This window comes from Tyto alba, unplaced genomic scaffold, assembly GCF_018691265.1.
Source record: "Tyto alba isolate M040663 unplaced genomic scaffold, T.alba_DEE_v4.0 Super-Scaffold_2, whole genome shotgun sequence".
NCBI lineage: Eukaryota > Metazoa > Chordata > Aves > Strigiformes > Tytonidae > Tyto > Tyto alba.
Genome location: NW_024881282.1, coordinates 56,074,482 through 56,102,454, shown reverse-complemented (window position 1 = coordinate 56,102,454; position 27,973 = coordinate 56,074,482). Strand labels below are relative to the sequence as shown.

At 41.8% G+C, this 27,973-nt stretch overlaps 1 protein-coding gene across 6 annotated transcripts; it reads right to left on the bottom strand.

Moving 5' to 3' along the window:
* Window positions 1–973: 973 nt before the first annotated feature.
* On the bottom strand, window positions 974–27,100 carry AMIGO2 (adhesion molecule with Ig like domain 2). 6 transcript variants are annotated; one of them, XR_006165372.1, is made up of 2 exons: window positions 26,432–27,100; window positions 974–1,464 (listed from the first exon to the last, which is right to left on the bottom strand). XR_006165372.1 is itself a non-coding variant. In XM_042793247.1 (2 exons), the coding sequence occupies exon 2, from the start codon at window positions 19,557–19,559 to the stop codon at window positions 17,997–17,999; it is 1,563 nt and encodes a 520-aa protein (XP_042649181.1). In that variant the 5' UTR covers window positions 19,560–19,632; window positions 26,432–27,019; the 3' UTR covers window positions 17,889–17,996. The 6 variants fall into 6 exon arrangements, 2 of the variants coding, with proteins under 2 accessions (XP_042649181.1, XP_032855813.1); XR_006165370.1 differs by lacking the exon at window positions 26,432–27,100 and adding an exon at window positions 7,369–7,451; XM_042793247.1 differs by lacking the exon at window positions 974–1,464 and adding an exon at window positions 17,889–19,632 and having other exon boundaries at window positions 26,432–27,019.
* Between the last annotated feature and the right edge of the window lie 873 nt (window positions 27,101–27,973).

The window sequence follows — 27,973 nt, the reverse complement described above, 5'->3', positions numbered from 1 at the left end:
TGACAGAGTAGAATATAGACTCTGGCTCTAAAACGTGTTTTCTTATTATATAAAGATTCAGGCTTGAAGAAATACAATGATAGCAGGTGGCTTTGATGAAATTTTTTTTTGCCATGATATGACTCAAAGTCTCTCACTCTAGCCATCATTTGTCCTTGGTTATTAAGACACTAGTACCTAAATCAGGCAGATTCAACTCAATTAGCAAGCCTAATTCACAACTGACTTGGGGAGGACGAGCTTATCTGCTTGAGACTCTTCAGATGTGTAACTAATATGAAGTTGTCAGCTTACATTAGTTTTTAAACATCTTGGCTACCTTAGAGAGGTAAAGGCAAAATCTAGTGTTCAGAAAGATGACATGGATTTGAAGACTCCACAGGGAAGTTAATCAATGCACAAAGTACATTAATCAAAAATAGTTTTCATTGTGGCAGGCTGCTGATGAGCTTCTTCTCCTTGTGTAACTCTTTCAGAATAATGTGTAGGAGAAAAGATAATAGAATGGAAATTACATCTGCAAAATACAAGAGGCAGTTGTAATATTTTGTGAAACGCTGCTCAGTGAACCAAAACATCTCTCACAGGATGAGTTCTCTGCCTGAAAGATGTATCCAATGTGCATAAACGTAGGTGACTTTCAGCCACAGGAACATGGATTACTTACGAAAGGCTGGAGTCTGATCCCAGTTACACCTGTGTGCACTGAAATTAATTTATTCGACTTTACTGATGCAAATGGTAATTGAGTCTGGCATCATATTTAACTTGAGGAAACTGTTGACCTTTTCTGCAATAGTGTCATATTCTCAAGAGAGACTGGTAAAACTGAGTATTTTAAAAATAATTTTATTTCTTTACTAAATGTAGAGAAAATCCAGAAATTGTTCATAGCAGAAATTTCCAGCCATCTACCTGACACCAGGAAGCAGCTCTACTGGATCACTGTTTTTATACTTGAAATAGGAAGACAAGGAGCAGGGTACACGCTTCCAGGGGCTGACAGAAAACACTGAGGCTGGGTCCCACTTTGGTCCTGGATGAGTCACAATGGATCAAGCTGAGGACACGTGTACACTTTCAAAGCTGGTGGCCCCAGACCAGTCACAGTTCCCAGGCTTCTGACAGCCCTGAGTAATTTTTTATATCCATGGTGCCACTGTGAATCAGCTCAATTATATTCTCTGTGTTTTATCTGTGGGAAATCAAGGCACAGATGAACTCAGTGACTTTGCCTGAAGACACGCAGATAATCACAAGATACAGGACAGTCTCAGGATAAAGGTTCATTCCTTGCTTCAAATACAATTACAGTTCGAGTACGGGACAAAAGAGAAACCTAGACAAAAATACAGTCCATTTAGCTGTCACTGTTATGTAGTCTCCAGAGTTGACTTTATCATCTACCATTCTCCTACGCAGTTTTCTGCAAAGGTATCTCAGAGTGTCACAGATGCCGAGTGTCTGTAATGTAAAGGATGGAAAACATCATGTTACATAAGAAGACATTGTTCAGCTGAATGCTGATAACTGTGTCTTTCTTTTTTTTTTTTTTTTTTTTTTTTTTTTTATTATTCCATCAAGTACATAAAATAAATTATTTAGGAGCCCAGTTTCATGCTTCTGATGACTGAATGTGTCCTGAACACTTCAGTATAATAGAATATATATATAACGTGGGAAATCCAAAATTTCCTATCCAGAGTTCATACTTGGGGTAAAAATTAAGAAGTATATTACTAGTTTTGCAAAGCTCCATCTCATTGTTGCTTTGCTGTCAGGATCTCAAAAGATTACTGATTGTACTGTGCCCCCTAATTCTGCTCTTAATCTAGTTTATTATCATTTTATTATGTATAAAAATTTCTTCTGATGCAACCATCTAAAAGAGAAAAATCAAGCCCTAATTCTATATAAGGCTAGTATGTATCTCTTATTCTTTAAGAGCTCCCACTTCAAAATGAAATGTGGCAATTAGCTCTTAATACGTTCTCATTATTTTAATAAAATACAACAGACAGATTGAGTTTTCACATGTGTTTAACATCACAAGCCTGTTCAGACTATAACTCTGTTTTTGTTAAATGATAATCAGCAAAACATACTTTCGATAGATCTGAATGCTTATATATGCCACTAAGTAAGGCTCTTTAGGAAGAGCAATCAGGGAGGATGAGGAGGTGGTGTTGTTCTCTGTGTCAGTGACCAGCTGGGGAGCATGGAGCTCTGCCTGGGGATGGATGAGAAGCTGACTGAGAGCTTTTGGTTCAGGATTAAAACAAAGGCAAGTACAGGAGATATTATAGTGAAGGTCTGCTACAGGCCACCCAACCAGGAAGACCAAGTGGATGAGGACTTCTATAGACAGATAGGAACAGCTTCACATTCATAAACCCTTGTCCTCATGAGGGACTTCAAGCACCCCGATATCTGTTGGAGGGACAACACAGCAGGGAGTAAGCAATCCAGGAGGTTCCCAGAATGAATTGATGATAACTTCCTTCTCCGAGCGATAGAGGAGTCAATGACATGACGTGCTATGCTAGACCTTGTTCTAACCAACACGGAGGGGCTGGTGGGGAATGTGAAGGTCAAGGGCAGTCCTGATTGCAGTGACCATGAAATGGTAGAGTTCAAGATACTTAGGGCAGTGAGGAGGGTGCACAGCAAGTTCGTTACTCTGGACTTCAGGAGAGCAGACTTGGGCCTTTTCAGGGATATGCTTGGTAGAGTAACATAGGATAAAGCCTTGGAGGGAAGAGGGGCCCAAGAAAGCTGGTTAACATTCATTGACCACCTCCTTTAAGCTCAGGAGTGATGCATCCCAATAAACAAGAAGTCAGGTAAGAACACCAGAAGGCCTACATAGATGAACAAGGAGCTCTTGGACAAGCTCAAACATGAAAAGGAAGCCTACAGAGGGTGGCAGCAAGGACAAATAGCCTGGGAGGAATACAGAGAAACTGTCCAAGCAGCCAGGGATCAGGTTAGGAAGGCCAAAGCCCTGATAGAATTAAATCTGGACAAGGATTTCAAGGGCAATAAGAAAAGTTTCTATAGGTATGTTGGTGATAAAGGAAGACTAGGAAAAATGTGGGCCCTCTCCAGAAAGAAACAGGAGACCTGGATACACAGGATACGGAGAAGGCTGAGGTACTCAACAATATTTTTATCTCATTCTTCAGCAGCAAATGTTCCAGCCAAACTGCCCAAATTGCAGAAGTCAAAGGTGGTGACTGGGAGAATGAACTGTCCACTGTAGGAGAAGACCAAGTTCAAGACCATCCAAGGAACCTGAAAGTGCACAAGTCCATGGGTCCTGATGAGATTCATTTGCAGGTCCTGAGGGATCTGGTGAATGAAGTGGCTAAACCACTGTCCATTCTAATTGAGAAGTTGTAGCAGTCTGATGAAGTTCCCACTGACTGGAAAAGGGGGAACATAACCCCCATTTTTAAAAAGAAAAAAAAGGCAGACCTGGAGAACTACAGGCCAGTCAGTCTCACCTCTGTGCCCAACAAGATCATGGAGCAGATCCTCCTAGAAACTATGTTAGGGCATATGGAAAATAAGGAGGTGATTGGTGACAGCCAACATGGCTTCACTAAAGGCAAATTGTGCCTGACTATTTTGGTGGCCTTCTATAACAGGGCTACAACATTGGTGGACAAAGGAAGAGCAACTGATGTCCTCTACCTGGACTTGTGCAAAGCATTTCACACTGTCCCACACGACATCCTTGTCTCTAAATTGGAGAGATGTGGATCTGATGGATGGACCACTCGGTGCACAAAGAATTGGCTGGATGATCACTTTCAGAGTCATCAATGGCTTGATGTCCAAGTGGAGACCAGTGACAAGTGGCGTTCCTTATGGGTCAGTATTGGGACAGGTGCTGTTTAACATGTCAGTGACATGGACAGTGGGATTGAGTGCACCCTCAGCAAGTTTGCCAATGACACCAACCTGTGTGGTGTGGTCAACAAGCTGGAGAGAAGGGATGCCATCCACAGTGACTGTGACAGGCTTGAGAGGTGGGCTTGCGCAAACATTTGGGTCAATCCCAAGCACAAATACTGGTTGAGCAATGAGTGGATTGAGAGCAGCCCTGCAAAGAAGGAGCTAGGGGTACTAGTGGATGGAAAACTGACTCTGAGCCGGCAAGGTGTGCTCACAGCCTGGAAAGCCAACCGTATCCTGGGCTGCATCAAGAGAAGTGTGGACAGCAGGTCGAGGGAGGGGATTCTCCCCCTCTGCTCTTGTGAGACCCCACCTGCAGTGTTGTGTCCAGCTCTGAGGCCCCCAACATAAGAAAGACATGGACCTGCTTGTGCAAGTCCAGAGGAGGCCACAAAGATGATCAGAGGGCTGAAGCACCTCCCTTATGAGGACAGGCTGAGAGTTGTTTTTTTTTCAGCCTGGAGAATGGAAAGCTCTGGGGAGACCTTATAGCAGCCTTCCAGTACTTAAAGGCGGTCTACAGGAAAGGTGGGGAGGGACTCTATCAGGGAGTGTAGTAATAGGGTGAGGGATGACGGTTTTCAAAGGAAAGAGGGTAGATTTAGATTAGATCTAAGAAAGAAATTCTTTCCTGTGAGGGTGGTGAGACGCTAGAACAGGCTGACCAGAGAATCTATGGCTGCCCCCTCCCTGGAAGTGTTCAAGGCCAGGTTGGACGGGGCTTTGAGCAATCTGGTGTAGTGGAAGGTGTCCCTGCCCATGGCAGTGGGGTTGGAACTAGATGATCCTTAAGATCTCTTCCAATCCATTCTATAATTCTATTATATAGTGTCCTCCATTTTTCCTAAAGAGGTTGGATCCCAAAAACGTCCAGGCAGAAGTGGTAAGGAGATAACTACTTGCTCACCCAACAAATTAATGTCTCCTTTTAGTGGAAGTGCTATTAGAAATGTGAAAGGATTGCCTAGTATTTGGGGATGAAGTATTTTAGTACCTGAAAAAATACCTAATAGTTTCACTGCTGAATATTAGACAGTCAAATGAGATGAATCATACACAGTGAAGGCAAGTCTGTCTTTCAAAGACAACATTGTCGTTGGAAACCTGTTACATTCACATAAATTTGGTGGGGGGAGGTTAAGAAGGAATAATTAATTTCCATTTTGGGGCACTCTATGGTGACAGGCCCACATTTTGAATGGGGAATCAGCTCTTTCTCATTAAGTCCAGTCCAGACTATAATTTCCTCCTGCTGAGTAATACAAAATCCTGCCAGCAATCACACTGATCATGCTGGGCTGTGTTCACTGCAAAGCAAACTTCAGCTTTACTAGAGGTCCCAAGAATGTCTGAGAATTTTTCCCATCTCTGTACACCAAGGCTGAGTTAAACCTGACTGCACTGGTAGAAACTATGAAACAGAGGAAGATTCATCTCAAATGATCATCATTCACATCTAATGCAATATCTTGGTCCAGTGACTTGGAAATACTTGAAAAGTGAACACAAATGACACTGTTAGTGGAGCTTCTTCACAAGTAATATCATGGCCCAACATTTTCCGAACTTGCTAGTATTCAGTGTGAGATGGTTCCAGGACAAAATTGCATTCAATTCTATGATGGCATGACCACAGTTTGTCCCCCAACTAATTAGTTCACCATCCTACATATGATATGTATTCCAGAGGTACTGTTGGAATAGGGCAGATTTCAGAAGTACCATTTATATGAACCTAAGGAACAAAACCAAGCCAAACCAAAAAATCTGCTTGGTTTCTGCTAAAATTTTCAACGGAAAATGAAGCACACATGGACCATTTCAATTTCAGGTCACTTTTGAATAAAAGACTTTACATGCAGTCCCAGACAATCTTCAGTAACCTGCATCCAGAGCAGGAAACATGCAACATAAGTCATGGGGCAAGGCTAGGGGGACCTAAACAAATATTGCCTACATAAAACTATAGGGTTGGAACACACTTGCAGCTCCTCTAGTCCAACACCCTACACTGAAGAAAGATCAAAGATGCCTACACCATTCCCAGAAGGTATGTTCCTAAATTGTTTTTAAAAATCCTCTAGCAAAAAAACAAGATTCAGCAGCATCAGTCAATAGTCTCTCCTATTGTTTTACTGTTCAGGTAGCCAAAAAGCTGTTCATATTTTCCAGCCAAGGCCAGTTAACTTGTCAGCAGTGAACAGGGTCAATACAATTTGTTCTTGTCAAATCTGTCAGCTGTTTTTATCATCTTAGTATGCTCCAGGCACTTATAAATTTGTTATCTAACCACTTGTTCCAGAATAATTCCATGAATTGGTGTTACATCTATACTTCCCTGTTTGTTTTTTAAAAGGTAAGTATTGTATTTGTTTTTCTTGCATTATCTGAGACCTGCCCATGTTCTTCTGTGAGTTTTCAAAGATAACAGTGAGTATTTTAGAGATTTCTTCCTATTCCTTTAAACAAGTGAAGCTGAATGTCATCATGCCCTGATGGCTTCAATTACACTTAGCTTATTCAGACATTTTTAAACTTAATTTCTTCTTATTCTGGCTATGCTCCTATTTTAACATTAAATTTTATGTGGTTAAGTATCTGAGCAGAAATTAATCTTTTTGTGTGAAGACAGCGAACACTTCACTACTCTGTGCATTACCTGTCAAGCAGTGAACCTTTACTTTGCCCTTATTTTGCTTCTCAAGTACTTATTGTATCTTGCATATTTTTGCTGCCTTCATGTTTCAAAATAGTGGTAACTCCTTAATCATCTGAACTTTCTCAATTCCTTTTAAACTTATATCTAATTATGTTCCTTATTTCTACTTTTTGCATTACTCCATTCCATTTTAGGTTCTTAGGAAGGTCTTGGTGCTGTTGTAATGCACTTCGCTCCCAATTTTTTGTTATCTCCTGTAAATTTATCGTTGTGCATTTGATGTAGCTTCTATCACCAATTCCTACCTTTCCTGATATGTTCTGTTCCTTAGATTACTTACTTCAGGGACTCAAGTCACACTTCTTTTTACTGATCTCTAGGCTTCTCTCATTGTCCCTTCTAAAATTTAGCTCAATTCTCATCTAGCTTTAACAGATTCACTGATGATATGATTGCTGGTTTGTGGGTAACTAAATTGAAGGGGTTTGTTACTGATATTCTTAAATTGGAAACAACGATAGAAAACTACAGTGGCTTTGTGCTTCAGCTGCCAAAATTAAAATTGCTCACAGACACAGTATATTTATATATATTGTTCATATAAAGATTACTGACAGCCTCAGAGGATTTTTGAAACATTCAAGAACCCTTGCTTTGAATACCAAAAGACAGTCTCAGACTTTGGCATAGATTGAGAGTGATGTGTCCTATGTTGTCAGAACTTTCCTGGATATTTCCAAACTATTCACCTTCACAGAGACTCCTCAGGGGTAAAAAGGTCTCCTTGGACCTCTTGGATCCTCCATGGACCTCTTGCTGGGAGCACATCACAACTTCAGCCTGGCCATGAGCAATGTCCACAAGATACAGAGAAGAGATAAAGGAAAAAGAGGTTGTACTTGTGCAGGGCAGTTAAGTCTGGCTTATGTTCATTAATTCATGTAGAACTTAAAGAAAAACAAGATGTAAATAAAAAAAAAAAAAACAAAAACAAAAAAAAAAAACCAACCAACCAAACAAACAAAACCCCACAAAACTTCCAGATTCTGCTATTATTCACAGAAGGAAGCGGAGTTGGCAGAAAGCAAAGCCTGAACTCAAGTTGAGTCAGTAGATTAATGTCATTAATATGCCAGTACTACTCCATGGAGCAGTCAGTGATGACAACTCTTTCTCAGGAATGAGAAGCTTTGAATCCTTACAGCCAAAATCATCATTGCTGACAGCCTGGAAAGGTCATTGGCATCCAATCTTCACTGATCAGGTGAGGCTTCTTTGTGGTTACTACAGCATGCAGGAAGATCTCAAGGGTTGGCTTTGTATGTTGGGTTTTGGAGAGTCTTTCAGCATGGATGTTACAGAAGAGCATTTGCCACTGCAGAGAGCATGGCCTTTTGAAAGGATTCAGAAAGTTAGACTCAGGTGGTCCATTATGGCAGTATTCCCATAGGCTAATGTATGTTCAATGACATTAGTCTCCCTGTTTTTCCTGTGTGGTCAGTGCAGAGCGAAAGGCTTTCTGAAGCTCTAAAGCATCCTCTGGAGGAAAATATTTCTCTTTAACCTAAGCAGATGGCAGCAGCATACAGTCTGGGAGTACTTGTGTGAAAATGGTATAGTCATAGCAAGTAATGTCATCATTTATTTGAAAACACAGACATCGTATACTGATAAGTACCTACCTGTGAAAGTATCTTCTCCTTGAAGTACAGTGCACATTTACTGTGCTGCAGAAAGACATTCAAAAAGCATCCACGGTGTGGAAAGATCCTAGTATAATATGAGCCACTATAGTGCTTCCTGTCACAAAAAAATCAAAATGTTTTGCAGCTATTGATGAATCAAGCTCCACAAAAATGCTCAGAGTCAGATCTTAAAGTAGGTATTATCAAAATACTATTACAGAGTGTTTCTGCAGTGGTTATCAATAGTCAGAAATTGTAGCTTACAGCTTCCTACACATACATGAAGATCCTTTTTAAAGTCCTACAAGCCTGGTCAAAATTCTCTCACAAGCTTTGGAAAAGAGAAACATTTCTTATCAGAAAGATAAGGTTTTTTTCTTTATATCAATGTATTGGAATACCTGAAATTGTGGCATCCTTCTGTTCTGGTGACTGTTGCTCTTGGTCTGTCTGGACACAGTTAGCAGCCAGAAGAGGTATGCCATGAGAATGAGTTCCAACACTGGCTGTTTAGGGAACCATATAGAGCAATCATCATCTTTTATATTTAGTTTCCATAGATGTACACGCACATGTATCAGTTCTTCTCCTCCCACTACAAGGGTGCAATATTAATTGGCAAAGCTGACAGCAGCACACATACACTGTTGCAATGTCACACCCTTTAGTGAATATATCTTTAAAGAACAAAATGTTACATTCTGTCTTCAGGGCACAATTAAATTAATTACTTGATTTTCTGTAGAAGAAAAATAAAAATCCCAAGCACTCCTACTTCAATGACAAGATTTCAGCATGTCTCCTGAATGTTATTTATTTTTACAAGTGATGGCTTGGAGATAGTAAGAGATCTGATCAAAGGCACAAAAACTTAAGGAAAAATACAGGTCACTAGTCCTGTGACACCCTTACAAATCAGTCCAATCACCCACTCCCTTTTAGGGAGACCGTGGATTAACATTACCATTGTTTACCTCCTATGAGCAAAGCATCCTGAACTCATGACACGATGGCAATTAAAGATAACATGAAAGTACTTCTTTTCTGTCTGTGATAAGGTCTTCTCATTTCTGGGATGAAAGATCTGCATCTGCATTAATGAAACAACAGTTCTCTACACAGGAGGAAATCATTAAGACAGTATGAATATGTAATAAATTTTCAAAGACCTGAGCCCCTACCAAGGTTCAGGTACTGCTTTTGTTTTTCAGTTTTGACATCTGACTCCTGTATGTTATTTTCTCACCTTTAACTCCAAGGGTAGTATCTTTCTCCTGGCAAAAATTTCCCTTTACAATGTTTCTATTTTTAACAAATTGCAGTCTGTACTCTCCACAAGAGAAGCTCATTGCTTCTGGGTGGCAAGAAAACAGCACCGCCTCTGAGCCCCAGACCTTTTGAACAGTTTAGATAAGAAAAAGGGTCCCCCTCACACATGTCATCACTGTGAAATGCACCCTGCATAATACAGCAGGGGACATAGCCGCACTGATAATGAAAACTAGTGTAGTCCGTGATTCTTTGTTGTAGATGAACATAAATTTTGCGAGTTATGACTTACTGAGCAAGATCTGTAGGACAGCTATGGGAAATATACCCATAGCTCTGAGTTATTCCCAGAGAGTGTGGTATTTTGTACTGGCCTAAATGTGATATCATTGTATATGCTGGATAGAGAGAGGTTTACTTATACTTTTGAAGAATATGAAAATGGCATAGTAATGACAGGGTAGCTTTATAAACTTTTTGTGCATCATGATGATGAGAATTCAAAAACTTCCTTCTATTGCATTTCTTTATTATGAAGCAATTATAAATCACCATGAATGTGCCAAGTACACAGCACGTTGATTCTTCTGGCGTGCTTTCCAACAATTTCTCCCTGCTGAGTATAAAAGGAGCAGGGTCTGGCCGTGCTGCAGAGCAGGCCATGTGAATTCTTATCACTCTCAGGCATTTACACAAGATGACAGGCACATGATTGAGCTGGGAATTCATCACAAGCAGTCTGAATACAGCAAACAGCACTTTGCAACAGCAATTTTGCAGATGGAGCACCAATGAGAATTCATTTTCTTTAATGTAAAATGATAATGCCAACAGACACATTGCTAACCCTATAATAAAAATCTTGGGGACTAAATGTTGAGAATGTAGCTTCTACACACCTGTAATATTTGTTAAACCAGACACAGACTCTGCATAGGATCAAATTATTTGTCAGACTTTGTGGATATGGGGTAAAGTGTTTTTATTGATAAAAAAAGTGTTTTCTTTGTTAGGTGAAGAAGCCTGTTTTTACATCTGATATGAAGCAGGTGCTGTTGAAAGTCAGATTGATTCTGCATTTGATGTGAATTAATAGGTGAGACTGCTAAAAACCAAAAACATTACATGACAAAAATTACTGCTTTTAGTAAATGCAGTGATTTCTAAACTTTACTGTATTTTTTTTTCTGAAATTGGAAGGAAATTTTAAGAAAATTATATACCATAAATGTAGCAGCAATAATAGCAACATGTTTAAATATATTTTTTAAATGTCAAATGATATACAGGACAGCATACTCAACAAATCAGCTTATCACTACAGAACATATGGATCATAGAGACCATTCACTGCAACATGATCATTTTGCTTAAATTGTATGCAGTGATTATCAGTGCTTGAAAATAAACTGGGGAGGGGAAACACATGCATTGAAAAATAGATCAACTATCTTTTTAATATATGGACAAAAAACAAAGAAGAGGAAATAAAATCAAGGGAAAGTTCTCTTATTCCCACATTAAAAAATTACTGATTGGATTGCAATTACAAATGTCATTCACTTGCCCTCATGAATGTCAGTTTAAAAATTAGGGTTTGAAAAGATTTCGGGCAATAGCTCAAGTATATTATTTTCTGCTTTAAAAAACAAGGTCAGAGAAGCAAGTATACCTTTGCTTTTTTGTAAAACATCTCCTTCAACAGGATCCAGACTTGACTGACATATCTGAGCATGTTAGTAGCAGTAGTAACACCATACCAACACTGTTCCCTCCGTGGCTTAAATCAGAAAGAATCTCAGTTCTGGAACTAAAACAGAGGAGAAAATCTTTGTTTCCCCTCCACCAACGTTTAGGCAACAGTAGACTGCCTGAGGAAAGTCTCAAGATTTTGTTTGTTCTGAATACTCTGGTAAAAAATATGACAAAACGAGTGGTTTTCAGTGATTCTAGTGCCAGGTAAAAAGAGCAAAGAGGACAAAAGTCAGATGTAGCCTGCTCTGAGGCTCTAGTGCTATAAAACCCTCTGCTCCAAGTGCAAAAGGCTAATTGAGCTGCTCCAGGCAACTGCAGTGCTTATCAGAGCTAATTTATTTTGTGGTATATTCTTGCTGACAGCACCTCACTTACCAGGGAAAGTGCTAGAAATTCTTTTGTTTCTGTGAAAGGACATTTTGTCTTATGCAAAGGGAAATGTTTGCATTTGGTGAGGCTCTGTGCTCTGTGTCAGGAGCAGATATTTGAGCCTCCACCCACTCTGGAGAGGGTGTCCCTTGAGCATTTTGGGTTTAGGGCCATTAACCCTTGAAGAGAGAAACTGGCAGTGTACTGTATTAGTCAGCTCTCGAGCAAACATGTTCATTCATCCCCACAACTCTTCCCCTCTCCTGACATCCCTATCAGGGATGTATGCTGTAGCAGTTTATGAAGCTCCATGCATAGTTCAAAAGTGCAAATAAAGGCACTGAATTCAAAAGGTGATCTGTGGTAAGGGCTAAATAAGGGTTTCAACTGAGTTTGTTGATCGAGCTAATCTGATTGAAGAAAACATCTTCCCGCTTGCCTAGGAAAGGTCTGTGCGATGCATTTTGTCACAGGCTTGCTGAAGAAATACTTACAGTTGATCCTGGACTGTCATCAGAAATATTCACACAGACTGGACAGCCTCCTTGTATACCAGAGTTGCTGTATGCTAAGAGAGTTATTTCACATTAGTGATAGTTTTTAAATCAATTTAGTTAAGTTGATACAATAGAATAACAAATAGTCTTTCTCCTTTCAAAAATAAAAAGCTTAAAATATTCTATCTTGAGTTATTCCGAGACAGAAAATTTCAGTTAAATTAAAACAACCTACAGGTCTCTGCCTGGATAATCTCATGTTTGATCAAAGGAAACACTTCATTCACAGCCAACTTTTCCTGATATTTAGGTGTCATCAGACTGATTCTTGACCCTCCTCTCCTCCCCTACTGAATGTAGACTTCATTAGGAGAACTAAATGAGAAGATATTATTCTAGTTAATTAAGCTATTCTGCAAAGGAAAGGAAAATAGATTTATATAAGGAAAAAAATCCACTTAACATAATCAGAGCATAAACCAGTAATTAAAAAAAAAAATATTTTCTCTGCTTCATCTGTTCAGTTCCTTAATATTAAAATTAGAGCTTTCTGTTAAGTAAGAAACAGAGGTATGGTCCTTTAACCTATGACATGACCTCTTCAGCAGGTTTGGGACAGCTCTTTTTCTAAAACAAATAGCGATCCTCTTATATTTTGAGTTTGTATGGATCATTTTCATACTTGTATTACTGTCAGAACACTGTTAACAGCCAAATGCTCCAAAATACCCATGAAATCTGTATTTAGGTAATAAGACTACAATTTTTTTAATTATTATATTTATCATGTACCTACTGAAGGTGAGAGCTCAGATATTACCCTTCTTTTAAAATATCAAGTGAACTTTGGCTGAAATTATTTCTTGCCCTTATCCCCCTCAACCTCAAATTTCTATTCTTATCCACATCTGAGCCTTACTGGACAAATGGAAAGACATAAAAGAAACAGAGGAAAAAAATTGTTAAATATGTGCTCTTTTTCTCCCTATATATATATAATGATTCAAGTGCTATTTACCAGAAAAAGCAGAAAGAAAGTCACTAAAATCTACATTGCTCAATCTGTAAATGAAATGTGTATCCTGTCTTCTCAAAAGCTACTACTTACCAATGCCAGCTCTCATCGTTTAGAACACATTTGGAAGTATCTAATTTAATTAATCAATTAAAATGACCCCTTCCAGCAACTTTGCAGTACACCCAGAAACCAATTTCAGGAAGCCAGTCTTGACACAGAGAACTACGAAGGAAGAGGCTGGAAACAGTCCCTGAAGCTGCCAGGGCCAGATGGTGATGGCTCAGCCTCCATGAAGAGAGCAGAAGTATGTGCTGGGTGGGATGGCCAGCGGCTGTAGTCCACAGGGGACTGTCACTTCTGCATTACTTCAGAGATGACTAAAATAGCGTGCTTTGGCCCATAAAGGCTGGTTTATTCTCACCCAGTTCAGAGACATGGGAGGCAATTAGGAAAATGCTGCAGTCAAGGTATAAAGGCACTTGAAGGAGGTTATTTTACTCTAGTAGGAAGAAATAATTTTGCACTATCCTAAATGAAAACGTATGGTTTAATCACAACTTGACCTTAGGGTTTTGTTGCTTCAGAAGAACGAGCTGTATAATCCATTAGTCCTTCGACACGGTCATTAACAGTCCTCAGAAATCTGACTTTTCGAAGCAGCAATGCTAAGGAGATAGGTACATTACTAACCCAGAGCACTATTTGCGTAACAAGTGGAGGGTAAGCATCAGGGCTAAAAGGATGTGGCACTGGCTGTCCTAACCAGCTGCAGATTAAGGGCTGGTATCAGGAAGCACTTCAGTTCACCCTCAGCCTCCAGCTTTGTTGGCAGCCACTCAGCATGCTTGAGGGTCAGTCAGCCACTGTATGTGTTTACCTTTAGTGAGGGGGTTGTAGTCAGATACTTAAGCTTGTAGAGGTCAGGAGAGGTGACTAGCAGCCTTCTCTCTCATCTGCCACTACAGGTGGGTAATACGGGGACAATGCAGTTGTGCAGTTGCTATTGTTACACTCAGGACTGTCCAGAGAGGTTTCATGCTGGCCTCACACGACTGGTTTCCAACACACTCCACAAAAGCTTATGCCTTGCAGGCATATGCAGTACTGGAAACACACAGAGGCAAGGACATGACCTCCCAGAGCTGTCTGCAGCCATTAGCCTTAGTTTTGATATGTGAGGCAGCTGAAACTGATGTAACAGGTCCTTGAGTAAGAGAAAAGCTGTTCAACACTGTTAAAGTGGTGGAGGACCAAGGTTCAAGGGAGCCCCACTAAAAAGACACAGTATTCAGCTACAGTTTAGAGCTCTGCCTATGACCTTTTGTGGCGCAGTCTCAGGCACTGGAAAGACAAGCAAAACTCACATGGGATTACCTGAGCTGTATGAGGAATATCTCATTCTCAGCATCTTGCAGGGGCAGTGAGTGACTCCATGCCCAACCAGAGACTTCTTGCCAGTGGGTTTGTACCTCTGCCTTACTGCAAACCCATCTTAAGAGTGTGGCTGGACTGGAGCCAGAGCACTCAACACCTTGCAGAACTGAGATCACTCTGAATTAAAAATATCATTCAGCTCTTTGGTAGATGCTGGAAACAGTAATGGGAAATCCAGGACATAGGCTGACAGGGATGACACGGTGGTAGGAGAGGCCTGCTGATGAAGACTTGCTAGGAGGGAGAGCAGACCACACTGGAGATGCTGGTGTGGCATCTGTGAAGTCCCTCTTGCCCGTGTGAGCACCCAGGGTGCTTCATGGCTTTGGAGCTGGATGTCAGTGCCTCTGGGCTTGCACTGAGGTGGGAAGGGAGGGACAACTGAGCTGCATTGGCTTTCCACAGTCTTCCAAGGAGAGGGCTGGGACTGCAGATTTATGGTGTTGGCGCTATATGATAAATATTCAGTAAAGACTTTTCAAATCTTTATTAAAGCTGCACCTACTGAACTCACGAAGCTGTGCTAATGGAAAGAAGCAGCAAACAAACCAATGGCTCTTTCAAAAGCATTGGTTTTACCACCTTATTCATAATCACAGTTACAACTGTGAGCACTTTGAAACAGTCAGTAAAATACAGACAGTTAATAGTCGCAGCAAATATCTGCTGTTTAGATCAACACTCAGCTTCTCTAGTCACCTGGCAGGATTACTCTGATCCCACACATCCCCACGCTCTTGCTGCAGGACAGCAGTCCCACGGAAGGAAGGCTGCAGGGTCTCTACCTTTTAAATTGAGGACTACCATGCGGATTTAAAATGCACGGCGAGTTCGCTGTGGCACGGTGCCACTGCCTCGCGCTGTGACCAGCAGCAGGGTGCACCAGCTCAGCTGTAGCTGCTAAGGAGGTGTGTACATCTGCCTCCCACCCACACTGACAACAGCCTGTTTTATTTTTCAGACCAATTTGGAACTGACCATCAGCGCTCTTGTATAAACACTGAAATCTGGGTCAATTAACCTCATGTATGACAACAGAGCATATCTGCCCAGAGTTGTAACTGATCTGAACAACTTCCCATGGGAGTATTTGCCTCTCCGTTTCCCACTCTGCCTCACCACTGTTTCAGTCCCTTGGCCCCAGGTCACTGATCGTCTCCTTGCACAACATGGAGGACACCCACCCACCACACACGTGGCACAGCATCAGATCATGCAGCTTAACTGAATCTTTTCAGTGAAAAAAATCTTTGAGAAGGAGGCAGTGTTAAGTCTTTGTCTCACTGACAGATGACCCAACAATATCGCTGATTTTAGCAAAGACAGTCACTGTTTTCTCCTCATACCTCATGGATGTTGGTTTAATGCATGTATACAGACAAAAGAGGGAAAGAGTTTTATGAAAGGATACTAACCTGCTTGATAGCAGAAGCCATTTTTAAATTTACACATATAAATGTACAAATAAAAGACCCAAACTCATGGTCATCTTTCTCTCCTAAATATTGATTATCTTCTGCCCAGAAAAAGATTTGCCATCTTCTGTTTCCCTGAATAAGGGAATTAAAATCTCTAGCAGTTTTCTAATTCCATGTAGTTTGTGCACATCACAGTGACACTGTTTCCTGATCTAATCTGTTTTCCAGATAGCTTGCTTTCAAACAATTAGTTACATCAGGATTTCTCCGTAGCAAATCAATTGTTGATAGCTTTGGTTCAGCCAGATATAAGCTTTAGCATGATGACATGCCTCTCAAAAGAAATGACAAAAAATGGTAAGTGGCTGTTACACTAAGCCTCTCAAAAGTAAATTAGAGTTGCCATACCATGTAGCCCTTTGATTCCGATTTTGTTTATCTTTTACCCTTTCAGTATATTCCCCAAAGATAGAACAAGACAGACATGCTCCAATTGCTCTTTTTTGGTAAGCTGTAATTCCTTTCAGAACTCCTTTGAAGTTGGTAGTAATCAATGTGAGGAAGATTGTCAAAGTCCAGCCCAATCCTAATGTAAGTAAGCTTTTTTTTTTTTTTTTTTAAAAAAAAGGGCAAATATAACAGAAAAAGAAATAGCAAATAGAACAGTATGGTCATTACAATAACACATTTCATGCAACCTATGTTGCATGACCAGTCCAGGCCAGTCTTGACAGGCTCATAAACATTGACAGTGATATATTTGGGCAAGAAAGGAAACAGTACACATGAGACAAGGGCCAACGCTAGAGAAAAGCTGTGCTTTCTGTATTCACATTGCATAAAGACTTATATTTCTCATGAGGCTGTCCAAATACTGTATTTATTCTTTTAAGAAAAATCTCTAGGAAGTAAATTTTATAAGCACATGCTGGAATCGTGTGCCACTGAAAGGATTAATTGAAATAGTCCCCTTATTTCATTAAATTACCTTTGAAGAGAAGCCACCCCCACCTAAAATGAAGCTCAAGCCCTGTTGATGGTGTGAGACTCATTGACCACATGTGATGCCAAGTGTACAGCAAGCAGCAGAGATAACTGATTACAATCAATCCAGTTATTGTAGCTTAATGAGATACTGCTACTTAGTCTGAGTCCTCATGACTGACAACTTTAATTCCTTGACTAAGGCAATTGCAAAGGTAACATGTTAACTTTTTCCTGTTTTCATTACATGTCGATATGTATAAACAAATACAACCACTTTACTTCTCATGGGTAATCCAATAAGATTTGAATGAGTACAATGCCCCCCATTTAAAGTTTTAAAGAAATTATTGGCAAAGACATTATCAGTTAAAGGCCATAAACATTTATCCAGTGCTGCTACACATCCTGGTGGCAAATCTAATCTTTTTGTTCTGATCAGTCCAAGAAAACTCATGATTTTTTCCCCCTACTGATTTTACTGTAAAGATTTTTATGAGCCTGTGAAAGGAATTGCAGGAGGTCTGGACATTTTTCTCAGTAGCCATCTGAGTTTGCTTCTGTACTCACTGCAGAAGAGCTGAGTTATCAGCATGACTGAGAGTGTTTTATAGGGGTCAGCCTCTGCCTCTGAAGAATCAGCCATATGTACTGAACACACCTCTAAACATGCATGAGAAATTGCTGTGTATGGACCAGAGAGTAAAAGCCAAGGCTAAGCGTACACTGAAGACATTCACATTAATGCCATGTTGTTTGCTTTTCCCGAATAAGATATCACCGTTGCCTGGCCCTGCAGTCAGAGAGAGGAAACACAGTTCAAGGATTGACAACAGATACTTTTTTTTTAAAACATTTTAACTCTTTTTATTTGTTTTTCCTGGTGGTTGCTACAAGCAAAAGAGGTATTCAGAAATGTAACTGCATGATACAAACACAGGCAGCAAACTAAGTGGATGGCATGAAAGGTGTATCTGAAAACACGGAGTTGACAGAATCGGAGTCAGATTTTGTTCGAGTAGTTTTTAAGATACTCTCAGCAATGATATTGTCATTAGGGAACAGTTTTACTTTCCCATTCTGACTGTGTTTTGGTTCGTGCACGGGTTCCAGGAAAACCACCCGTTTACCAGTGCTAACCTTCTTCTCATCAGCTGGCAGCTCTTGCGATGGTGTGGAATTCAGTATGGATGAGTGGGCACTGCTTTGGTTCAGCTTCTTCTTCCTCCTTTTTGCCTTACATTGGCATGGACAGGGGGTCAGATAGAGATACAGCAGTACTAAAACAATACTGGCTACGCAGGCAGCAAGGGTGGTAAAAGCTGTATTAAATGCTTCATGAGCATGAGACCTGTTCACTGTGAAATTGCTAACGTTTATTCTAACCTCTATGGTTTCATTTAATAGTATTTTTTTATTTATTGCGATGCAGGAATACAGCCCTGAGTCCTCTAGCTGGGCATCTGTTATCTCCAGGCTGCCGTTACGAAACACCTTAAAGTTGTCAGTCTCCCTGTCTGGCTCCAGCAATCTATTATCCGGACTAACCCAAACAAAGTGTGTGCCTGCATCGCTGATTCTGCTGTCACAGTGTACAATCAGCCTGTCACCAACCTGGGCATCGTGAATAAACCCAAAGGCTTGGAAAGAGCTGTTGACGGTGCTTTCAGAGCAATTCAGAAAGTTGTCCTGTAATAAAGGCAGTTTATTGTAACCTCGTGGGTCTGATCGCAGAAAACAGGTGTACTCATTTTTGAAGTCCACCACCGAGCTGAAGTGCCTTTGATACCAGAAGGTTAGCATGGAGTACAGCACACAGTCACAATGAAATGGGTTGCCATGAAGATAAATTCCACTAAGATGTTTGGCCGGCACTGAACTCAGGCGCTGAATAGGCATTGACTGGATGTGATTAAAGGAAATATCCAGCAGCACGAGGTCTGTCAGTTTATATTTTCCAGTGTACAAGTCCAGTGGGAAATGTGAGAGCAAGTTATAGCTTAGGTATAGTTTCTGCAATTTGTACAATCCTCCGAAGGCTGAAGACTCTATCTGTGTTATCTGATTGTTGTACAGCAGGAGAACCTCTAGTGCCCTTAGTTCCTGAAACACGGGGCTGCTCAGTGTCTTCAGGCTGTTGGATGACAAGTCTAGGTACTTCAGGTTCGGGGTTGTGGAAAAGCTTCCAGTGATAATGCTGCTAATGCTATTATGATTGACGATTAAAGTGTTCAGTTTCTCAAACAGCGCTGGGACCCATTCAGGCTCCAGAAACCCAATTCTGTTATAACTCAGATCCAGCCTTTTCATACATTTATAAAGATTTCCTGGCACTCGAGAAAGGTTCTTATTGGTGCAGCTTATGATATCACTGGCACAGATGCAGGCTGTTGGACACATCCCCGAGGCACTGCCACAAACGCTCACTGTGAAGACCAAGAGGCATGCCAGTCCTTTGCAGTTCATAAAAACTCCAAGTCGGGTACGAATTGTCCGCCAGATTAAAGACATTGTCACTGGCTCTTAGCTGTCTCCCAGTGCTCCTTGACACAGATTATATGTGCAGTTAGCTTTGCACTAATTGCTGTCAAAAGAGGGATACAGAGGTACAGCACGTTAACATTTACGATTCACACCCTGCCTGATTTCTTGTGCATGCCTTTTGAAAAATACTGGTAATTAATCCTTAATGTTTCATATGGTTATAAAATCTGGTTTTTCTTAAGTGATGTAAGCTTAACATTGGTTTTATGTAAACATGGAATTCTGCACTTGTGTAAATATTCACACGACAGGTATATTTTTTCTCTTCAAAACAATGCAGCTATTCTTCAGTCTTGGACCAAGGAATGCAATTTCTGACAGTTCATTAAAAAAATAAATCAGAAATGTTCCTGTGTGGAACATGACTGGACAACGGTGTCCCCTACCTGTTTCCAGACCAACCCATATAGAAAACTCCTGGTACAGGCAAGAAAAAGCTTCATCCAAAAGTTATTTTCTTGTCTAGTGGGGAGCAGTTACAATATGTGTTTCCTCCCAATCTTTTTTAAGCAAAGAACTTTCTCAGACTATTGAGCTTTAAATGTCATATGATATTTTTTTTTTCCCCTTTTTTTTTTTTTTTTTTTTTTTTAATTCAGTAACTGATAGTTCAGGTAGCAACATCCCATTTTTAAAGTTATTCAAGATTGGAATATTTTGTATTCTGCTACTTCTACCTTTGCCAAAATAACTGCTGAGGAAGAAATCTATGCCAGGCGTCTACCTCAGGTTCAAGTTTTGGGAAACTTTCAGTAAGCATGAGCCAGCCATTTCTCAAAACTTAGTAAAGGAAAAAAATATTTTGCTCCTACTTAAATGGTAAGAACAATTCCAACCATACTCTTTTCTGAGAATATTTTAGTGTCACTATAGTTTGAAGCAGGGACGTGACATTTGGCAGGGTACTGATTCTGTGCCAAGGGATATGCTTTTTGCTATCTCCTAAGAAAATGTGCACATACTTAGCAGAGTAATGAACATTTCAGTTCACTCTTGCTCTCCCTGGATACCTGTTAAGAGTTTGTCAGTAAATTCCCGGGTGAATCCATATGCACTGATTATCCCCATCCCTTCACAGCTCAAATGCAGTATTCAGCTCCCACATATTAACCTCATACTCATTTCCTCTATCTCACCCACCCGTTGGAACAGCCTCTGAGCAGGACAAACCCCGCAATGTCTGCTCTGGGCTGCTAAGCGCAGCTATGGCCGGGAGTTGTGAGGCTGCCTGGGGGCAACCGGGAGGAGAAAGAAGTAACCTCAGATGGAAAGAAGCAGAATAAAAGGAGAAGTTGTATTCTCTGATGCTGCCAGATGGATGAAAGAAGGATGAGTCTTGAGTAAAAAAACCATGAAAATCAAGACCTAAAGTGTAGAGGACAGCAGGACAGAAAAGCAGCCAAAAAAGGGGAGAGACAGAAAAGGAGGGTAAGAGATGCATAGGGAAAGAAGGGCAAAAGCAGGCAAGGGTGATACTAATGGAGCATTATCATCGTTATTAATGAAGCAACTGAGGAAGATGTAGTTTGAGGATTCAGAAGTCAGTTAAGGCATACAAGACTGGAAAAGCAGATGGGGAGGGTATAAAGGGCAAGAAGAGAGTTAAGCAGAAGAGAAGCAGGAGTTTCAGGAGATGAACCTTTGAATGCACTTCTCTGGAGAATTTGCATCTGCTACTTATGAATCCAAGATTATCTGTGCAATTAATTAATATATGTGAAATGCACTAATTTATACTCCCTCCTCAATTCCTTATTCCCCTCCTCTCTAACCCGCTGTCAATATGGCAGGCTGCTGTCTTTTGCTGACAAATCTACTCTCAAGTCAAGTGGAAAAGGATGTGCTACGAATCTAAAGAGCCAGACCTTGTAATGACCCATTAAAAGAAGAAATATGAAGGCAGCAGGATGGGAGAATTCACCTTTCACAAGAATTTAAATATATATTGGCTTTAAATGTTTGCATTCCCAAAAACTGTATTAAGAGTGGCAAGACTGCCAAGTCAAGTGCTCAAAAATTAAAGTGTCACAATTAAGGTTTTCTGTGAGATTGTAGATTTTATATACAGTCTTTAGTTACACGATTTTTTTTCCCCCCCCCCCAAAAACCTTTCCTCACACTGTGCACTGGTTCTGAGGAAGAATAGGGAAAAGGAAGGGTGATTACACCAAGAGTTCAGTAAACACCTTTACCTAGGAACTGGAGCATATCCTAGCTTCTTCCACAGAATTCCTGTGAGATCAGGAAAATTATGTGAACTGGTGACTGTTACAAAATAATGAATGTATTACAGTTGCCAGCTTGACTTTTAGAAAATAGAGAAGCTCTGTGCATTAAATTTGGGAAAGACCGATCTGAAGAAGTGCTGAGATAAGAGTCAAAATGCTATGACTAGCTGACACTTCTGACTGTAAGGGTACTCCTTGCTTCCCTGACTATAAAAGGGATGCAGCAACATGATCTTAACTATAAAAATACTGTAAAAATAAATGGATTGGTGTGAATGAATGTTAGTATCAAGATTCATAAAGTCTTCTAGGCTTTTAGATCCTACTGAAGTATCTAACTGCATGGGGTTTTCAGTGGAAAATTATGAACCCAGAGGAGAATTTTTTTTAAGCAGTCCTAAGCACCTAACTTGGTTGTTTTTGCTAGCTAGCTACTCTATGGCAACAGTTAATAGACACAAGTTCTTCTAGGGGGTGAGACCTACAAAACATTATAGAAATGACCATCAGAAATTAACTTGGTACCTCAGTGTGCATTTGTATGGCATGCAGTATATAAGGCAAAATGGAAACACATTGACAGAAGAAAACATAATTTAATAAATTCTCATTTAGTTAGTCTATTGCATGAAGCAAGATATCTGAAAACCATATACCGTAAAATCATGTGTGTGAAGACTGAATTATAAAGCATTCACAAAACGGGAGACGAACTGCTGCTGTATAGGTTGCCTTTCTAACTAATATTTGAATGCCTGATTCTGCAACCTATGCAGCCTAATTTTTAATGTAACTGCACTTGCAAAAAGATAAATGGCTCTTTCAAAAATCAGCTCCTATGTTGAATATAACTGCAATCCTGGAGAAACTCCAAGTGGGACATACTAGGTCAATGATCAGTTTTGGAAGGATTACCAAGTATAATATACTAAATAGCCTTGCATGTTTGTTTCTGTCCATACCTACAACTATCTTGCCAGAAACTCTAAGCTAGTCTGCGACTAAATCCCAAGGGTAGATCAGTGGCTGGTGTAAACCAGCATAATACCTTTGAGTTCTAAGGAGCAAAAAAAGTTTGCTAGGGCTGAAAACTGGGTTGTCCATTTTCAAAGCTTATTGATTTGCCACATAAAAACTGTTTCAGATACCTTGCTGTACCTGACGAGGCAAATCCAAATTATAGCTATCATAAACATATCACAGGACACACAGGACTATTTGATGAGTACCCTGACAAGCAGAAACCTTCCCTGCCATGCCCAACTCACAGTGCAGTGCTTACATTCCCAGTGGGTTATTTGCCCTTTTGGAGAGTAGGACTGTTGAGTTGCAAATTGGTCCTCAACATGTGTTCCCCAAAACTTCTGCATAGATTACAATGGATGGTCTGCAAAGCCAAGCATGTTCAGTATAAATATTTATAACCTATGGGATCATTTGAACTTACTCAAAATGACTGCATAAATATTTCTGGGCTGGTAATGTGTACATGTTAAGTGGCAAGGAAGAGCAAAGCTTACAATCAGCCTTATGTTAAAAAGTGTCAATCTGTTTCATCTCAGCAACATTACTTCAGGTCTCAGAAAAGTACTATTTTACGAATTTCAGTATTACATATTTTCTCAAGACAGATATTGTTATTAAATACTATTAGCTAACATGTGCCAACAGACTCTGGCTAAGTACTCTACCATTATTTCTGAATGAGCTGGGTAAATAGCTTTTTTGATTTATAGTAAAGTGAAGGGCAGGGTTGGGAGTTTTGTACTTTTTTTTTTTTTTTTTTTTTTTTTTTCAAATAAATCATTTGTTTGTGGCAAGTGTGATATTTTAAGTTCACTGCCAAAAACTCAGTACTCCCTGAGAGGAATCATCTGTGCAGCAGTGATGTACATGCTTCTTAACTGTTTGAGAAGAAACACAGGATATATCCTGATATATAGGGAATATCCTCTATTGTCAGGAACAGCTCAAATAACTACAACAGATCACCTCCTAAAGAAAGTGAGGATTTAGCTCTTGATGTTAATCTTTCTAATGTGTGTGTGGTGTTGTTTTTTGTTTGGTTAGTTTGTTGTTTTTGTTTGTCCCTTTGTTTGTTTGTTTTGTTGTTTTGTTTTTGTTTTATTTTGTTTTTTAAGTAATGACTACCTAGAGCTGATTATGGAAAAGGGGAATGCTGGGCAACCATAAATATCCCCACCATCAGTTATCACTGCAAGATCAACTAATCCCCTAAACACTCATCTCCACTTTCTCTGGACTCTCTCTCCCACTAATGCTACATTAATAATCTCTGCACCAGCTTTCTTTTCTCCTGTAAGTACCTTCAGGCTTATTGCTGCTTCTTCCAAAGAAACTGTACGACAAGCTGTCTCTCACAGTTCATCTGAGACTTTGCTAAAAAATCCTTATGTAGCACATCTCTTAATTTAAGCAGTGAATTGGGCTGGAGATCACAAGTTACCTGAATGCTTTTGCAAACATTACCGTTAGTCTTTTCAGTGTTAAACAAACTGTATTCACAAATGCTTTACAGTAGGAATAACATCTTCCTGTACATTGGTGATGTAAGTAGTCCTACATCTGGCTGGCACTTTCTGCACAGTGAAAATGCAAATATTTGCACACAACCCCATTGTACGACTGTGGGAATACTGTTGAGCCTCTGGAGAGCTCAAACACTAGAAAATATGAAAAATCTCAGTCCACGCTTCAGAAAGTCCACACTGTTTCTGCATCTCCTAGCTCCTTCCCTTGTGTCATGTCTCCCATGACCATCTCTCCTCTGACGACTGTCCTCCAGTCTCGCCATCCCACAAGTCACTCATGCACCTTTGCACCTTCTCATTGACTTCCAATGCCCATACAGTTGATCTCCCCCTTTTATCAGTCTATAATCAGATGAATCAGGGCTGTATTAAATACAATAATACATGAAATGAAACAGTGACGGCTCAGGTGTTAACAATGTTTCCTTACAGCCCTTATTTTTTGGCATGGCATTTGACAAAGCTTTCCTCATGAACTCAGAAGAAAAAGTGACTGTTAGAATGGGTTTTAATTAATTTATAACTACAATATTATACAAGTACAATTATTCATGCTTTTAAACCTAACGTTACGAATCCTACTGAAGTACATGACACAGCCATTAATTTCAAACAGCCTAGTGGCATCCTACATAATTAAGATTTAAAAATGTTACACTTATAAGGAAGGTCTGCATAAACTTCCATTCTATGTGTGTGTGTAGGATGCTGCCAGAGGAAATATCCCTGTAGTGGCCACCTCACTCTAGTCTCCGGGCTCGACTCTGTTTTTATCACTCTTGAGTGGGAAAGGCACTATCTGCATTAAATCTGCCTGAACAGCTGTGCTCAGTTTTTCTGACCGAGCAGATCTGGATTATCCAACCATTGTAATCCATGAGATTTAGGGACATGATGGATCGGATAGCAGTGACTGTTGGTGAGCTACATCTGGGTAATGTCTTGATACACTGGACAAAATCTCTGAACTAGGTTAAGCTGTGCTTGACGTAGGACCTAACAGTGATGAAAAAATGGCTTTACATCACCTTTGCAGCAAGCTGATCCTGAGGTCAGTCTGGCAAACGGAGCAGACTCTCTGGCCAGCACCTGGCCAGACCTCAGCAGTGCTGAATTGGAGATTAATTTGTCCTAATAACCTCAGCCAGCTGAAACTATCTTTTCCCACTCATCCCTCACTAAAGATTGAATTTATCTGAAGACAGATTTCTTTGTGGTTTTTTTGGTTTTTTTTTTTTTTTTGCACCCATGATAACTCACTTGGCTTAAAGAAAACTGAGACACAGATGAGCAACTGGGTGACGTACCACAGAGCCTGAGTTGGACTAATCATCAGCAGTCTGTCTATGGCAGTACCAGCTACGTGAAGTCAACACTCTGCAGTTCTTACCCCTCTTGGGAGAGTACAAGAGAAATATGCATCAGTGAAACAACAGTGCGATCGTTTTGCCATGTTACTTTGTAAATCAAGCTGCACCCTAGCTTAAACCTTGCAAATGACTTCAGTTGCTAAGGAGATCGGCAAATAATTAAGAAAAAAAGCAATAATAAGTGGCAGTGCCTGTTACAGTATCAGTAACCAGTCCCCAAGCAATACCAGATCTTACGAAAGTTTAGTTGCCCAGCGTAGGATCCTCACCGCCTCCAAAGGCTCCTCTGACGGGCTAAACTTCAGAGAAACCCCCTTGCCTATGACGTGGGGAGGTTCCTGCCAGCCTCCCGACGGGAGCTGCCCGCTTCAGCCCCCCAGATCCCTCCCGGGGGGTGGGTGGAGGGCAAAGTTTTGGCGAGCATGGCGGACTAAACCGGCAGCGGGACCGGGGGCACCCACGGGCACCTCGCCGGCCCCTCGCCTCGCCCACTCACCCTCCCGAGGGGTCTCTGACCGCCTTCCCCGGGGCGGGCTCGGCCACAGCCGCTTCGGAGGTGGGACCGGGTCTTCCTCGCCCCCCGGCTCCGGCGGCCCCTCTCAGCCTCGGCTCCTGCCCCCCCCCCCGCCCCAACCCGTCTACCGAGGGAGGGGGGATGTCTGCTCCGCCACCCCACCGGGCAGCGTTACCTGGAGCTCCCGGCGGCCGCTTCATGTCCGGGGAGCGCGATGCCGGCCCCGCCTCCGCCTCCAACCCCGGCCCCGCATCCTCCGCTCCGCTCCTCTCCGCCCCGCCGCCGGGGGAGAGTTGGGGGGGGGGGGGGGGGGCGCCGAGAGCGCGGCAGCGGCTCCGCTGCGCTCCCCCGTGGGCACAGGCAGTGCTCGCCCGTTCTTTCCCCCCACCCCCCACACTCCCCGGGGATGGAGAGGAGGCCCGAAGCCCGGTACCGGCGGCGGGTGAGGAGGAAAGGCAGGAGACTCCCGGTCACAGCGGCGCCGGGGATTTTATCCCCTCCTGCCTCCGCCCTCCTGCTCCCTCCTTTTCTCTCCCCCCCCGCCGGACTCAACGCCTCTTCCCCCCAACCCTCTCCCGGGGGGTTCCGCGGCAGCGGGACGGAGCCGTCGGTGCCCCGGGGGAGGAGCGCACCGCCTGCCCCCGCTCCTCCTTTCGCCTCCCCGGGGGCGGGGGGGCTGCCGCGGCCCCGGGCGGGGGAGTTCCCGCTGCTCCGCCCCGCTTCCCTCCGGCTCCGTTCCCTCACCGCTCCCGCTGCCCCCGCCAAGCCAGAGGGCGAAGCTCCCCCGGCCGGGGTGGGCTCAGCCCCTCCGGGGCAAACCAGCCCCGAGCCTGCCCGGCAGCTCCTCAGCGCCCGGGGCGGTGGCCGGAGGCAGCCCGGCACTGCAGCCGCCGCCGGGGAGGGGAGGCAGGGTTTTCGGGAGGGGGGCAGGAGGACATGCGGTCCCCGTTAAATGCATCAAAACTCCCCGTGCGCGGAGATGGAACCACAGGGTGGTCGTAAGGGGCTGACGGTAAGAAAAGGCACCGTGTTAGCTCTGGAAAACAACCCTCCGGTAAATTAAGGGATCAAAACCCACAGAGGCTCCGTAGTAAACTGCGCTTTGATGAGAACAAGAGAGTCTCTCAAGTGATACAAGGGGTTATCTAAAATTAATTGCCATGTACCCGGCTTGTCTCAGCCATGGGATCTGTGGGAAGTGAGGAAGCGTGACCAAGTCAGGAAGAGGCAAAGCTGTAGCTGAAAGCCTAAGAACACCCTTCCCTCTGTTAGACGCTGATCTTAGCCTCCCCCAGCGAAGTTTCTCACTACATTGCCACCATAATTTAGAGTACCCTACATTTAGAGACGGAAACCGAACAGGGGCTAGTTTAGCAAATAACAGAAATTGTGGATTTATTGTCATCCAGACATACAATTTATAGAATAATTCTCAGCAAATGGGCTGGTGTATTAAAGCTGCTGTAAATCACGCTTTTCTTCCAAGGGCACATAGCAAAGTGACTTTTAATATGAGAGTTTGTGGCTACATATAATGTTCAAGGGTTCTGTCTTGTCCTAAAATTCATTCTACAGGCAAACTGAAATTCTTTAGTATGGTACAAGGTACCTGTTAAAGATGTGATTGAATACAGATTGAAGTCTGGTGAGACGTGGGTGATACTGCTGTTGATTTCAATGACTTTTTAGCACTACCTTATCATAAAAAAATTATTCA